Source organism: Muntiacus reevesi, chromosome 15 (genome assembly GCF_963930625.1).
Source record: "Muntiacus reevesi chromosome 15, mMunRee1.1, whole genome shotgun sequence".
Lineage (NCBI taxonomy): Eukaryota > Metazoa > Chordata > Mammalia > Artiodactyla > Cervidae > Muntiacus > Muntiacus reevesi.
In genome coordinates this window covers 27785207-27799991 of record NC_089263.1, presented here as the reverse complement: position 1 = coordinate 27799991, position 14785 = coordinate 27785207, and the positions used below count along the sequence as shown (strand labels likewise).

The 14785-nt window shown below is 40.9% G+C and overlaps 1 protein-coding gene across 1 annotated transcript in view; it reads left to right on the top strand.

Moving 5' to 3' along the window:
* LOC136147361 (neuronal acetylcholine receptor subunit alpha-7) overlaps positions 1-14785 on the top strand; it is a 137329-nt gene that overhangs the window by 104155 nt on the left and 18389 nt on the right. Inside the window, exon 5 of the mRNA XM_065906744.1 lies at positions 10937-11016. Coding sequence (XP_065762816.1) covers positions 10937-11016 — 80 coding nt within the window. The remainder of the gene's footprint in view (positions 1-10936; positions 11017-14785) is intronic.

Sequence of the window (14785 nt, the reverse complement as noted above, 5' to 3'; positions counted from 1 at the left end):
TAATTGCTGACCTAGAATTCTGTACCTGCTAATAAACCTTCTTTACATGAGGGACAAAATCAGGACATTTTCAGGAAAAGAAAGACTCAAGAATTATTGTTGCCATGAAGAGGTAAACTGCCATAATGAAACTATCAGAGTATAAATGTAGGAACAGGGTCTGAGAAGAAATACAGTTAAAAATTCAGGTAAATATAAACAATTTTGAACATATATAAAATTAACAGTGAACTTGAGGGTGGGGGTAAAAACAAAGTGAGATTAAAATGCTGAAAATAATAAAGCACTGTATGGCTGGTACTTGGAGGTAAACCACTTAGTTGGATGTAAGTTGCTCTGGCAGAGCATAGAGTTACCAGCTTTGAGTAAGATATACATGTTAAAAATGTAAGAATCAAAACTATCTGTGATACATTGCTAAGATGGGGAAAAAAAATAAATTCTAGATTATTGTAAGTAAGGTCCAAGATTTTGTTTGAAATACCTGTGTTTATGCATGTGGTATGCATGTGCATTATATACAACCAGTGTATCCACATCCATATAAAAAGTTCAGAAAAAAATGGTAAAGAGGTTACCTCTGAATTATAAAATTATGGGTAATTTTAATTTTTATTCCATAAATAATTTCATTAATTATTTTGTACCTACCAAGTGCTTTCTGTTTTCCCTTTTTGTGAATATGCTTTATTCTGTAATTAGAAAAGAGAAACAAATGTTCATTTTAAAGGGATAAAAAACATAAGAAGAACTATCAGCAACATAAGAATATTTTTTTATCTTCCAGACAGATGAGAAGCTAGTAGGGAAAGAATAAAGAAAATACGAGAAGCCTAAAGAAGCAAGGGAAGTGCAATCAATGGAGAAAGAAATAAAGAGGACAAAATTAAAGAGTAAGAATAAAACCAAGCATTGTAAGAGACAAGAGAAGAGAGAGGATTAGGCAGTTAGTTAAAAAGAGATTCCCCAGCTATCTGTCTATCTACTGTCTATCAGAGGCTTCTCAGGTGGCACTAGTGGTAAAGAACCTGCCTGCCAAAGAAAGAGACATAACAGACTTGGGTTCAACCCCTGGGTCTGGAAGATCTGCTATAGTAAGAAATGGCAACCCACTCCAGTATTCTTTCCTGGAAAATCCCATGAACAGAGGAGCCTGGAAGACTATGTCAATGAGGTCACAAAGAGTTGGACATAACTGAAGCAACTTATCCGCCATGCATCTATCTATCTATCTATCTATGTCTGTATCTATCTATCTGTCTATCTATATTTAAAAATCCAGCTATACATTATTTGGATGGAAATAAAGCATAAGTACACAGGAGGCAAAAAAAAAAAAAAGGGGTGTATTTGATCAATTGGAACAAAATAAAATTAAATGGCTATGTTTACAACAGGAAAACACACACATACACACACACACTCATGTGCATGCACACTTGCTATAAGAAAAGAGGTACAATTAAGGTTAAAGTTCAAGTAATAATGAAATTTCTAAAAATATATAACAAATTTCACATGTATACACCTAGTAAAATGACTTTGATACAAATGAAGAAAAATTGGTAGATAAATCCATAATTATGATAAAAGATTTTAGTGTACTTTTTTAGTACTTGATAGTTCAAGAAGGGAAAAAAGTGTGTATCAATAGAATTCCACAGTTAACAAGCCTCATCTAATGTAGAGAAATGGATACAGATAGACACAAATAGAGATGTGTCCTCATTCTACTGAAAATATATATCTAGAGAACTGAATACCCAAATGTGAATAAGAAAAACTTTAGTGGGTGTGAATGTGTGAGAGCATGTGTATGTATATGTAAGGAGAAATTCATAGCCTTAAATGCTTACATTAAACAGTTCAGTCACTCAGTCGTGTCCAACTCCTTGTGACCCCATGAACTGCAGCACGCCAGGCATCCCTGTCCTATCATCAGCTCCCGGAGCTTGCTCAAACTCATGCCCATCAAGTCAGTGATGCCCTCCAACCATTTCATCATCTGTTGTCCCCCTCTCCTCCTGCCTTCAAGCATCAGGATCTTTTCTAATGAGTGTGTTCTTTGTATCAGGTGGCCACAGTTGGAGCTTCAGTTTTAGCATCAGTTCTTCCAATAAATATTCAGGACTGATTTCCTTTAGGTTTAACTGGTCTGATCTCTTTGCAGTCCAAGGACTGTTCAAGAGTCTTCTCCAACACCACAGTCCAGAAGCATCAATTCTTAGGTGCTCAGCTTTCTTTATGGGTCAACTCTCACATCCATACAAAACTACTGGAAAAACCATATCTTTGACTGGACAGACCTTTGTTGGCAAAGTAATGTCTCTGCTTTTTAATATGCTGTCTAGGTTGGTCATAGTCACCATCTGCAGCGACTTTGGAGTCCAAGAAAATAAAGTCTGTCCCTGTTTCCATAGTTTCACCATTTGCCATGAAGTGATAGGACCAGATGCCACGATCTACATTGTTTGAATGTCAGAGTTTTAAGCCAGCTTTTTCACTCTCCACTTTCACTTTCTTTCCCCCCCCCCATTTCACTTTCATCAAGAGGCTCTTTAATTCCTCTTCACTTTCTGCCATAAGGGTGGTGTCATCTGCATATCTGAGGTTATTGTTATTTCTCCCAGCAGTCTTGATTCCAGCTTGTGCTTCATCCAGTCGAACACTCAAAAAACTCATATCATAGCATCCAGTTCCATCACTTCATGGCAAATAGATAGGGGAAAAATGGAAACAGAGACCGACTTTATTTTCTTGGGCTCCAAAATCACTGCAGATGGTGACCGCAGCCATGAAATTAAAAGACGCCTACTTCTTGGAAGAAGAGCTGTGACAAACCTAGACAGGTGTATTAAAAAGCAGAGACATCACTTTGCTGACAAAGGTCTATATAGTCAAAGCTGTGGTTTTTCCAGTAGCCATGTATGGATGTGAAAGAAGGTTGAGCATCAAAGAATTGATGCTTTTGAAATGTGGTGCTGGAGAAGACTCTTGAGAGTCCCTTGGACAGCAAGGAGATCAAATCAGTCAATTCTAAAGGAAATCAACTCTTAATATTCATTGGAAGGACTGATGCTGAAGCTGAAGCTCCAGTACTTTGACCACCTGATGAGAAGAGCCAACTCATTGGAAAAGACCCAGATGCTGGGAAAGACTGAGGGCAAAAAGAGAAGGGGACAACAGAGGATGAGATGGTTGTATGACATCATGAATCAATGGACATGGACATGAGTTTGAGCAAACTCTGGGAGATAGTGAAGAACAAGGAAGCCTGGCATGCTTCAGTCCATGGGGTCACAAAGACTTGGGACACAACTGAGTGACTGAAAAACAACAACGATGGTAAGGGGGTGGTTAGTCTTGTAAGAAACAGCCAAACTGTCTTTCAAAGTGACTGTTCCACTTTGCATACCCATCAGTAGTGAATGAAAGTTGCTGTTGCTCTATATCCTTGCCAGATTTGGTATTCTCAGTGATCTTGGGTTTGATCATTTGGTAGGTGTGTGATGATATCTGATTGTTTAAATTTACATCCCCTCATATCTTCGTTGTTGATGTACCTGTTCAAGTTTTTGATCCATTTTTGATTGGGTTGTTTTCTTACTGTGAAGAGTTATTTGGATAGCAGTCTTTATTAGAAATATCTTTTCTCAAGTATTTTTACCAATCTGAAGCTTGCCTTTCACCCTCTTGATTGATACATTTTAAAAAATAAATTTGAAAAGGTGTATTTTGCAGGCAAGTCCCACCTAGCATCACTTATGAGCATGTATGTATACATCTTAACTAAAGTATTAACTCACTAAATCTAGCAGTAATTTTTAAAAAATTATTTAACAAATTTAGTTTAATAAGAATGCAAGTTTTAACTTTAGAAAACTTCATTGCTATAATTCACTCTATAAACAGAATGAAGGAGAGAAATCATGTGATCATCTTGGTAGTTAGAGAAAAATCAATTGATAGTATTTAATACCCATTTGTGAAATAGAAGAACACTTGTGTAACCTGAAGTAAGGTCTTTACCAAAACATCATTTAATGCTGAAACATTACAGGTTTATATATGTAGAACAAAATAAAGATCACTTAAAAATATCTTAATAATGGTATGAATTTAAATAATAAGAAAAGTAAAAGAACAAAATATTGAGAATTAGAAAGGAATATGTTTCAGTGATAAAGAATCCACCTGCAATGCTGGAGACACAAGTTCAATTTCTGGGTTGGGAAGATCCCCTGGAGAAGGGAATGGCAACCTGCTCCAGTATGCTTGCCTGGGAAATCACATGGACAGAAGAGTCTGAAGGGCTACAGTCCATGGGGTCGCAGAGAGTCAGACAAGACTTAGCGACTAAACAGCAACAAACTAGATTATCATCATTCACAGACTATATGACTTTTTTACATGAAAAACTCTTAGAGACTGTCTAGACAACATATTTTGGATACAAGTATGAAAATATGAATGTATATCTTTACTCTTGCAACATTTAGAAAATGTAATTAAACAAATCTTATTTCTAATATCTGCAGGTGTTAAAAAATGTCAATTGAAAAATCTAAGACCAAAATAAACAATGAGTTATATATTTCTGGGAAAACTCAATATCATAAAGATGTCAAAATCTCCCAAACTAGTCTGTAAATTTTATGTGATTCCAACTGAATCATGAAGTCTCCACTCCGTCTTTATGGGATTGGGCATGAGTAAAGGGCCAAGGGATAGGTAAGATAATTTTTAAACAAAGGACAAAGTTGGAGGATTTAGCCTGCCAAATACCAATGTTTCCATTCTGTTGTAGTGATTAAAATGATGTTGTCCTGGATCAGAAATAGTCCTTTGTTAATAAAGAAACAAACTTGGGAACCCAGAAACTTGACATATTCCGTGGTAACATTTATCCCATATTATTTATAACACTGTTATTTGTTTTTCAGTCACTCAGTCATGTCTGACTCTTTGCGACACCATGGACTGCAGCATGCCAGGCTTCCTCATCCTGCACCATCTCCTGGAGCTTGCTCAGACTTATGTCCATTGAGTTAGTGATGCCATCCAACCATCTTTTCCTCTGTCATCCCCCTGTACTCCTGCTTTCAATCTTTCCCAACATCAAGGTCTTTTCCATTGAGTCAACTCTTTGCATCAGGTGGCCAAAGTATTGGAGCTTCAGTTTTAGCATCAGTCCTTCCAATGAATATTCAGGGTTGATTTCTTTTACGATTGACTGGTTTGATCTCCTTGCAGTCCAAGAGGCTCTCAAGAGTCTTCTCCAATACCACAGTTCAAAAGCATAAATTCTTCAGTAGTCAGCCTTCTTTATGGTCCAACTCTCACATCCATACATGACCACTGGAAAAACCATAGCTTTGACTATATGGACCTTTGTCTGCAAAGTAGTGTCTCTGCTATTTAATATGCTGTCTAGGTTTGTCATAACTTTTCTTCTAAGGAGCAAGCATCCATTATTATGTTATATTATTTATAACACTGTTACAACATTGTTATAATCTATCCAGTGTTACATCTGATTGTTATCATCATATCCATGTTATATACCATGTAACATATAAATTGGTGGTTAAAGAAAAGATGTTGATAAATTCTTCTGGAAGCCTCCTGCTAATGCCTAGATGTCTACCTCCTGGGATCTCTGAAAGGTAGAAACAACCATGAAATTTTAGTTCTGCTCAAGACTTTTTGATCACAATCTATGACAAGTCATATGGCTATAATTTGAATCTGTCCTAACACTTTAGAATAAAATATAAAGCAAAATAAAAATACCCAGATAAAGGACTTAACTACTCATTTTTGAAACAAAATTGATCTTTTCTCTGCAGATACTTTTCCTCTGAAATCTAGGTATCAGTGGTGTCTTAACATGTAATTGGCAGCTTTTTCTTTAGTTAAGAGATTTAAGATAAATGACACCTTCCACTGACAGTTGTTTGAGATAGATGGATTTCCTCTTTTTTCATCACATACTTTTTTCTTACAACATTTTAAACTTTATTATTTTATTGAGATATAATTGAGGTATATATAAAATATTGTATGTTTACCATGTACAGTGTGTTGATTTGATACACATGTATGTGCCGTGTGCTAAGTCACTTCAGTTGTGTGTGATGCTTTGTGACCCTATGGACTGTAGCCTGCCAGGCTCCTCTGTCCATAGCCTGCCAGGCTCCTCTGTCCAGGCTAGAATACTGGAGTAGGTTGTCAGATCCTCCTCCAGGGGTCTTCTCCACCCAGGCATCAAACCTGCACCACCTGCAGCTCTTGCAGCTCCTGCATTGCAGGCAGATTCTTTACCGCTGAGTCACCAGGGAATCCCTGATTCACATTTATATTGCGATGTAATTGCCACTGTAGCATTACTGACATCTCTATCCTCATCATGTAATCATAATTTCTTTTTTGTGTGTTAGGAAAATTAAGACCGTTTTTGTCTTTTCTGCTCTCCCTCTTTCTGTCTTTTGAGGACCGTGTGACCTCAGGGGAAACAGGTCTGATGGTGCCCGAGACCCTGTTCTTTACAGTCCTCCCCTCAGGAGCCCACAGTGTGCTCTGGGCAGCAGTGTATTGTACCTGGGTTTTTTGCTCAGAGGTGGGGGTCAGTGCTGCCAGGTCAGATAAGCAGAGGCTGCACGGAGCTAGGATTGGAGGGCTGTGCTTCCAGTGCCAGGAGCACTTCCCAGGGCCGGATCTGGCACTGTGTTACACCCTGGGGATGAGGAGGAGGGAGCAATCTTGGCCCAGACCACGAGGGTTCGCTTGTGCCCCCTGGGCTCTGCCTGCCTGTGCTACTGGGACATCTGGAAGCACAGTTTGAAATCCTCCCATAAGGATGGGCCCTTGGATCCTGCAGGCACACCACTGGTGGTTTACTCTCAAGCCCCTGTAGTACTTGCCTTGCTGCCTAGGACAGCATCTCACTCACCCCTGCTCCAACCGCACCTTACCTTCGTGAAGCCTCCCTTGGTCCAGTCTACCTCCACACATGTGACCAGACTGCACTTTCTGCTGGCGACACGCTCACCTTTCCACTTTTGAGCCTTCTGCGCATCCTTAGAGCCCGTCCAGAAGTCCTCTGACTGATGCTGTAGGACCCGCGCCTTCAATATTGTGATTAAATAACCCTCCCTCTCCATGAGCACCTCTCGGTGGGGGTGCCCAGAGCTCTCCTCATACTAAGTGCAAGCTCATCTATCCATCACTAGCTGGACAGGGACCATGGCAGCGAGAGAGAAGAGCTTTTGAGGGGAGTGAAGAGCCGTGTGCCAGGGTTGTCAAAAGCTCTGAGGGTACACCCTGTTTTCCAGTAGTCAAGAAAAAAATATATATGTTTGACCAGTTCCTAAAAGTTTAATGCAGAAGGTTTCTTATGTACACCAGCACAGAGAAAGAAAATGAGTTGAGTTATGTGGGCCCACACAGCCTCCAGGGTGACCAGAGTCTGCTGGCCATAAAGGCTGTGATGCCGTGTCCTGGACATTTCTGGTATTGTCGCCTGTCAGGTCCTTGACATAGTTTTGGTTACTTGTGTTTCACAGGGACTTTTCACCCCCTTCCCATTTTCAGACTCAGATTTTAACACAGGACCCCTTTTCAAACATAGTTTATCTCCAGCCCTAATGGTGAAAACAGATAAAGTGGTATTAGCACATAATTATTACCAGAATTACTTTTATATCATTTACATATAAAATCAATTTGCCTGTGGGAAAGAACCTAAAACTTCCACAATGAGTACTAAGATATGAATTTTGATAATGATGACAGTGGTACAGTTCCATTTATCTCAGTATTCTATTTTGGTTGAACCATCCATATTCAGAAATCAATGAGTCACAAAGGTAAGCTGTTGCTAATGGTAACAGATTTTTATCTTGTTTTTACCCACTTGCCTTGTGATCTCTGGAGTCTCTTCAGTTAAATTGATTCAACTCTGTGAAGAAGGAGCTGTGTATATGTTTTTCATCCAAAATTAATCACTAACAGTTGCCCACAGTCTTTATTATAACTATAAAAATTAGACAAGATAACACCCAAACTTAAAATGAGTGAAGCTATGCCAGCATCGCACTGTGCTTTCTGCCTTTGTTGCTACAGAGGTGGGAAGAGATGTCAAGGCAGATGCAGGTTCTATGCTGGAATTGTAGGATCAAATGTGAATTGTTTTTTTAGAGTAGTACTGCCAACCTGAAATCTTACTGAGTGACTCATTTCCAAGAGTTCTATATGCATACAATATTCATGGCAAGAGGAGTCTTAAGCTGAACTTCCCCAGTAAAGTAGTGAATCGGGCCACGTTGATTAATTAATACATTGAGTGTCTGAAGAGTTAAGATATTGAAAACAATTGTTTGAGTGTGTTTGGACTTTTATTCGTATTTTGAAACACAAGGAAAAGAAACTTGGAATCAAACACTTATAGAAGCCTGCAGCACCTCCACAGAATCTTGGAGTTCCAGAGACCCTAATTTAAAAAGCAGGGTAAAATCCGAGGTGAATTTGTGAAGGCCCACATGCTCAGCTGTTTGGCACCAGTCACTGTTGGTGCCTCATGAGGACACTTGGGTACAGGCTGCTGTCAACCAAAGAATATTTACGTCTTGAGCCTTCCTCCTTCTCTCTCCCTGAATGTGTTTACAACTGAGGGGGTGGATATGACCTTCTTTATCTCAGAGGATTATCATTTTATCATAGCTTAGTCTTCTTTTAAGCATCATCACATTTTTTATCTTCAAACCAAAGCTTACTTGTACAGTTTTTCCTGAAGTTTCTGGTGCTGTTTTTTACTTAAAGATTTTTAAAATAAAGAGTCTTTAATCAAATCTGTGGTGTTTTCCAGCTTGTTGTTTCTTCTATTCATTACTCTGAATCCACTTTATTCTTCAGAGACCCCTCATATCTTGCTGTAATTTGGACCCCCAACCCTTTTACTAGACCCTCTACACAGTTCATCCTGAAAATCCCTTTTCTGGATCTTTTAAGTTTAGTCTGAATGTTTGTTTCTTCTTCTTTAGTGTTCACCCTCATTTTTCTGGAGCTGATGATCAAGTCCATGGCCAAGAAAATATACATAAGAAACACCTGAATGTTCTTGAAAACAGCTTTTTTTGCCTTCATACTTTAGGGGTTTCCTTCAGCTCTAAAATTTGTGCATGTGATTTCTCTCCCTCCCACTCCCCTGATGTTTCCTCCACTTCTGTTGAGTGAACTTCCCCAGCCTTTACTTTGATACCCTCATCCCTTTTGTCCTATATTTCATTTCAGTTATTCTTATCAGCCAAACCTCCCACTCATTTTTAAAGATGTATTTCATAGGTCATATTTTAACTTCCATATTGCCCTGTTTTTCTAAATGCAGTAGCCATTTGAATTTTTATGAGGGTATTACTTTTTTTAAGAGGTGATTTTTCATTCCGTTCGTTGACAGTTTCTTTTTGGATCTTTCTTGTCTCTATCCTTGACGATGTCTCTCACAATGAAGCCTGTCCTCAGACATCTCGTGATGGTGACTTTCCCCTTTAGAGAATGCTGGAGACAGACAAGACTGCAGAGGCTCTGGAGACATGGGCAGCCCATAGCAGAGGTCCTCCAGTTACTCAAAGGAGGGGAATTTAACTCATGGTGCTGGTACCATGACTGGCTGCCTACATTTTCTTAAGGCCATTTACTTTTTATTCACCCATAGGGCAATATTTTAAGGATATGTTTTAATCAGGTTATGGTTAAGATGCAGACACAGAAATGATGAAGGAAGGAAATTTATTAGATACTCACAGTTCCCTAGAAACAGGAGGCTTGCTCACCACACAGGGTCACACAGGGAAGCACCAGGGTCAATTAGAAGGCAGAGGGCTTGGGGAGAAAATGTGCTTAAAAGCCTTTATTGTGGTTTCCATGGAATGGAAGTGGTGAGTCAGGGTAAGCATGGCTAGAACTTGGAATGCTTTCAGCAGGCTCTGGTGCATATGGCTTGTTGCTCTTTGTCTGGTGTCTATCCCTGGGGTGATTAGGGTGGGTGGATGGTGGCCGGGAGATGAGAGCTCCATAAAGGAGCTAGTTGGGGTATGGGCTCTGGATTAGTTGGTTTTCACCTGATTGAATTGTTTGCTGTCTCCAGGAATTGGTTAATCTGGGGCAGTGGGGTGATGGGGGCAGTCCCTCCAGGATCAGCAAGGCCCCAGATGTCAAAGTGTCAGAATACAGAAAGTGAAAGACCTGGATATTAAGGGCTCTTGGTCTTAATTATTTTTTCCTTCCTGTTTTGTGTGCTTCTTTTAACTGAGTTGGTCACTGCTGTCTGGAGGAGGTTCTGAGCACGGCTAGGGGTGGGGTGGGGTGCATTTATCTAAACTTGAACCTGACTCTGTTCTCTCCACCTGTCATCACCAGTCCTGGATTCGGGTACCCCTAAAGGCTGCCCAGCTCCCCTGGGCATCTGCAGCCTCAGTCACTCAAGATGAATTTATCAAGCACCATCTGAGCTTTGGACCCATTCATGGGGCTGACACTAGAGCCCTGAATACAGTGGGTCCAAATTCCACTCTTCTGGGCTGATAGAGAGGCACTTTGCTTCCCCCAGCTCTGTCTCCTGCAGATAGATTGAATTGTCTCATCTGTAATGTCCTCCTAAGTTGTCTTCAGGTTTCGCTTTTGCTAAGAGCTTTGTTTAACATGCATATGGAAATCAGCGTCCCTATGAAACGAAGGAGGGCATTGGCCCCATCCCCCTATCCTCTGGGAAGACCTACCAGGTCAGCCCCACGTGGGGCTCTCACACTGCTGCCAGCTGCCCCACCTGAAAGCAACAGCCCTTCTCAGAGCTGCTCAGACCGCGGGAACAACCACCCCAAGGGCCCGGGGAACCCACTGCCTGGCCAGTTTGGCTTACGGATCCTTCTCTTCTTTCTAGTGCTGATGAACGGTTTGATGCTACGTTCCACACCAATGTGCTAGTGAATTCCTCCGGGCACTGCCAGTACCTCCCTCCAGGTAAGCATCGCTCCCTTGGTCCCCCGCATTTAGACAGCGTGGGGGAGGTTGGGGTGCCCAGTGGAGCCGCCAGGGGCAGCAGCTGGCTCTCTGCTCTGGGCATCTTTAGCTACCACACATGCCTGTTGCTCCTGCCTTCTTCTCCTCCATGCCCCCGTGTATTCCCTAAATGTGGCAATGCCATCTTCCTGTTTTTTTGTCTTGGGATCATGGCTCAAGCTGTCTTTGCCAACACATGACCTCTGTCCTTATTGTCTGTCTTGTGTTCTTTAAATTTCTTCTACAACTAAAACAAATCTCCCTTGTTAGGTCATTCCCATCCTCCTTACAATCTACAAGCCCGTCCCTCGGCCATTTCTTCCCTCGCAACCCCTGTTTTCCTTCCCACTACACTGGATACCTGGGCAGGTGCTGCCCTCCAGATGCTGACCTTGCTGGACTGGCTTCTTGAGTGTGCACAGTAAAGCCCCGCGCATCTCACTGGTTAGAGATGAGATCCGACGATTTCTTCCTGAAAGCATGTCTCTCCTTCTCAGGCAGCTGATGGATAACTGCTTCCTTGGATTGAATCTCCTCTCACCAGCCCGTCATTCCTATCAGTTTGCAGGGCCCTGGGCCATTCATGAGTAGCCATGTGGTGGGAGTTTTGGGCTTCATCGCCTTGAGATACTAACAGATTTTTAAAAAACCTTCTGGATGGTTTTTCACATGTTCTTTCCCAGAGTTATTTCCCCTACTGCAACTGTTTGTTTAACTTGCTGTTCCCAGGCATCCTGCAGCTACCTCCCACCTCATCACCAGCCCACATACCACACACACATACTGCATAACACACACACACACCCCACATGCATACACATTACCCACCGTACACAGACATACACACACCACACAAATAGACACATCACACAAAAGCATACCACACACTACACACTTTACATACCGTGTGCACGCACGTGCCCACGCACACACATACACACACAGTGCTCACAGTAGAGCTGGCTTTGCCTACTGGGTGGTTGTTTTTGTGCTCTTCTGGGTTAACAGAGGGTAAGTGTCCCAAAGGAAGGATCTGTGTTTATTCCTATTAGAACCACCACTCATCAACCAGGGGCCTGGCCCACATGGAGGTAAACAAATGCGTGAGGGACTGAACTTGTCACAGGCCAACACCATCCACTGTTGTCTGCGGAGATGGAAGGACTTCAGACTTTCAGGTTTTCTGTCTTACAGCTTGTGCTTCCTTGCTGCTTCCTCAACCCCTCCTCGCCTCCCCCAGGCCTTGCAAACCTTCTTCCTAACACAGAGCTCGGAGAGGGTCTTCCATCACTGGTACACTCTTTTACAGCAGGTCTAGAAGTTGCATCTTTTCCCATCACCCCCCTGAAGATCCCTTTTGCCTGTTTGCAGTTAATCCCCACCCTCACCGCCAGCCGCCGGCAACCACTGACCTGCTTTCTGTCTCTAGAGAATCTCTTTTTCTGGTCATTTCATAGAAATGGAATATTACAGTTACAGAGTTCATTTTTCACCAGCAGTGAGGGTTTCAGGGGATCCAGCCCAATAATGAGAGGGCAGTGTCTGTAATGACTTCCATATTCCTGCACACATTGGCTGTGATGCTGCAAATCCCATTTAAAGAGACTTGAGGAGACAGGAAATTTATTATTTTTTCACAGTTTGGTTGTGGGTGAGGGGGTCCCTGAGTCCCTTCCTCCATTCACTTTTTTTTTTAATTTGGTAGCAGATTTATAGAGCACCTGCCCTGTCCCTGAGAATGCTGGGACCCTTAGCTGTTTGTGCCATCACTGCATTCTTGTCCTTCTCTAGGCAGCAGGGAGCACTTGGGCATAAATGGGCATAAAAGCCCACTGGAGTGGGCTTATCTCAGTGATGTGCTGGGAAGCTCACTGCCAATTTGTCATGTCCTTCTTTTCAGTGGAAACTCTAATTTTTGTACTAACACTACCTCCTCAGCTAAAACCTGTTAGTTTTTGTTCTGAATCTAGAATTCAAGCGAGTTAAAATTATCTTCCACATATATTTCTAGATAAACCAAATATTTCCTCAATTTTTAACATAAAGAAAATGCTCGTTCTACTCCTCACCAAACACACACACACACACACACACACACACACACACACCTTTCAGAGTCTGTTTCTATGCTCTTCATTGTTTTTATCAGCCTGTATTGGATTTTTTAACATTCTTTATATGTCTCTTACTGTTTAGAATTTGGAGATGCACGTGCATGGCATGAGAAAGTTTACAGAACATTTAATTTTTTGCACAGAAATCTCTCAGAATAGAAAATGTCAGTGTAGTCTTTGAAATGTAAAAGACAGTAAAGCCTCAGCTCAACTTCTTTTCTAGAGATTTTTCCAAAAAGACCCAGCTTGTTCTGGACAGGCCTAACTACAGTTTGGGTGGGCAGAATGAACTGAAGCCTCTTTGGTCACACCCAGGTGAGAGACCCTGGTATCCACACCTCCTCCTCCTCCCCCTCCTCCTAAAGGGAGCACAAATGGTCCAGGGGATATGCACAGAGCATTGATCCTGAGACATGCAGAGTATCCATAATGATCCATCATTTAACTTGCCAACCTTTGGTCAGGCTAGCAAGAGTTTCACTCCGTGAAGAGCAGGCTATGTGTATTATAAACAGTGTATGAGATGGAGACCAAGGAATTGCTGTGCATTTTTTTCCCAGCATTATCGAGGTGTAGTTGACAAATGAAATTGTAATATATATATCATATATACATTCACACATATACACACATACATATATGTATGGATACATATATACATGGATACATATATACATGTGTGTCTGTGTATATATGTGTGTGTGTGTGTGTGTATATATATATATATATATATATATCACATATATAAGTATTATATATATGGATTTGATCCCTGGGTTGGGAAGATCCCTTGGAAGAGGGCATGGGAACCTACTCCAGAATCCCATGGACAGGAATCCCTGGCAGGCTACAATCTATAGAGTCGCAAAGAGTTGGACACGACTGAAGTGACTTAGCATGAATGTGTATATATCTGTCTGTGTGTGTATGTATGATATGTACACACACACACACACACACACACCCACATGCATACATGTTGTGAAACCATTTATTTCCACGATCAGATTAATCAACATACCCATCACCTCACATAGTTAATTTCAGGCATACTTGAAATATTAACTGTAGTCACGGTGCTATATATTAGATACTCACAGTGAATCCTCCTCTTACAACTGAAAGTTTGTACCCTTTGATCAACTTCTCCCCCATTTCCACCACCCTCCAGCCCTTGGCAACCATTACTGTGTTCTCTGTTTCTGAGTTCAAATTTATTTTTTTCAAATTCTTCATGTAAATGATATTTACAGGATGTGTCTTTCTGTGTCTGACTTATTTCACTTAGAATAAGGTCCTCCAGTTCATCTATGTTGTTGCAAATGGCAAGATTTTCATCTTTTTAAAGGCTGAATAATAATAATAATCAAGAATATATTATATATCATATAATCCATATAAATTTAAGTATAGATACATATATATTTTATTTTATCTATTTATCCATCAACAAACACTTACATTGTTTTCTATGTCTTGACTGTTGTGAGTAATGCTGCAGTGAATATGGGGTGCAGATAGCTCTTTAAGATACCGTTTCCTTTGGATGTGTATTCAGGAGTGGGATTACAAGGTCATATTTAGTTCTATTTGTAATTTTTTGAGGAGCCTTTGTA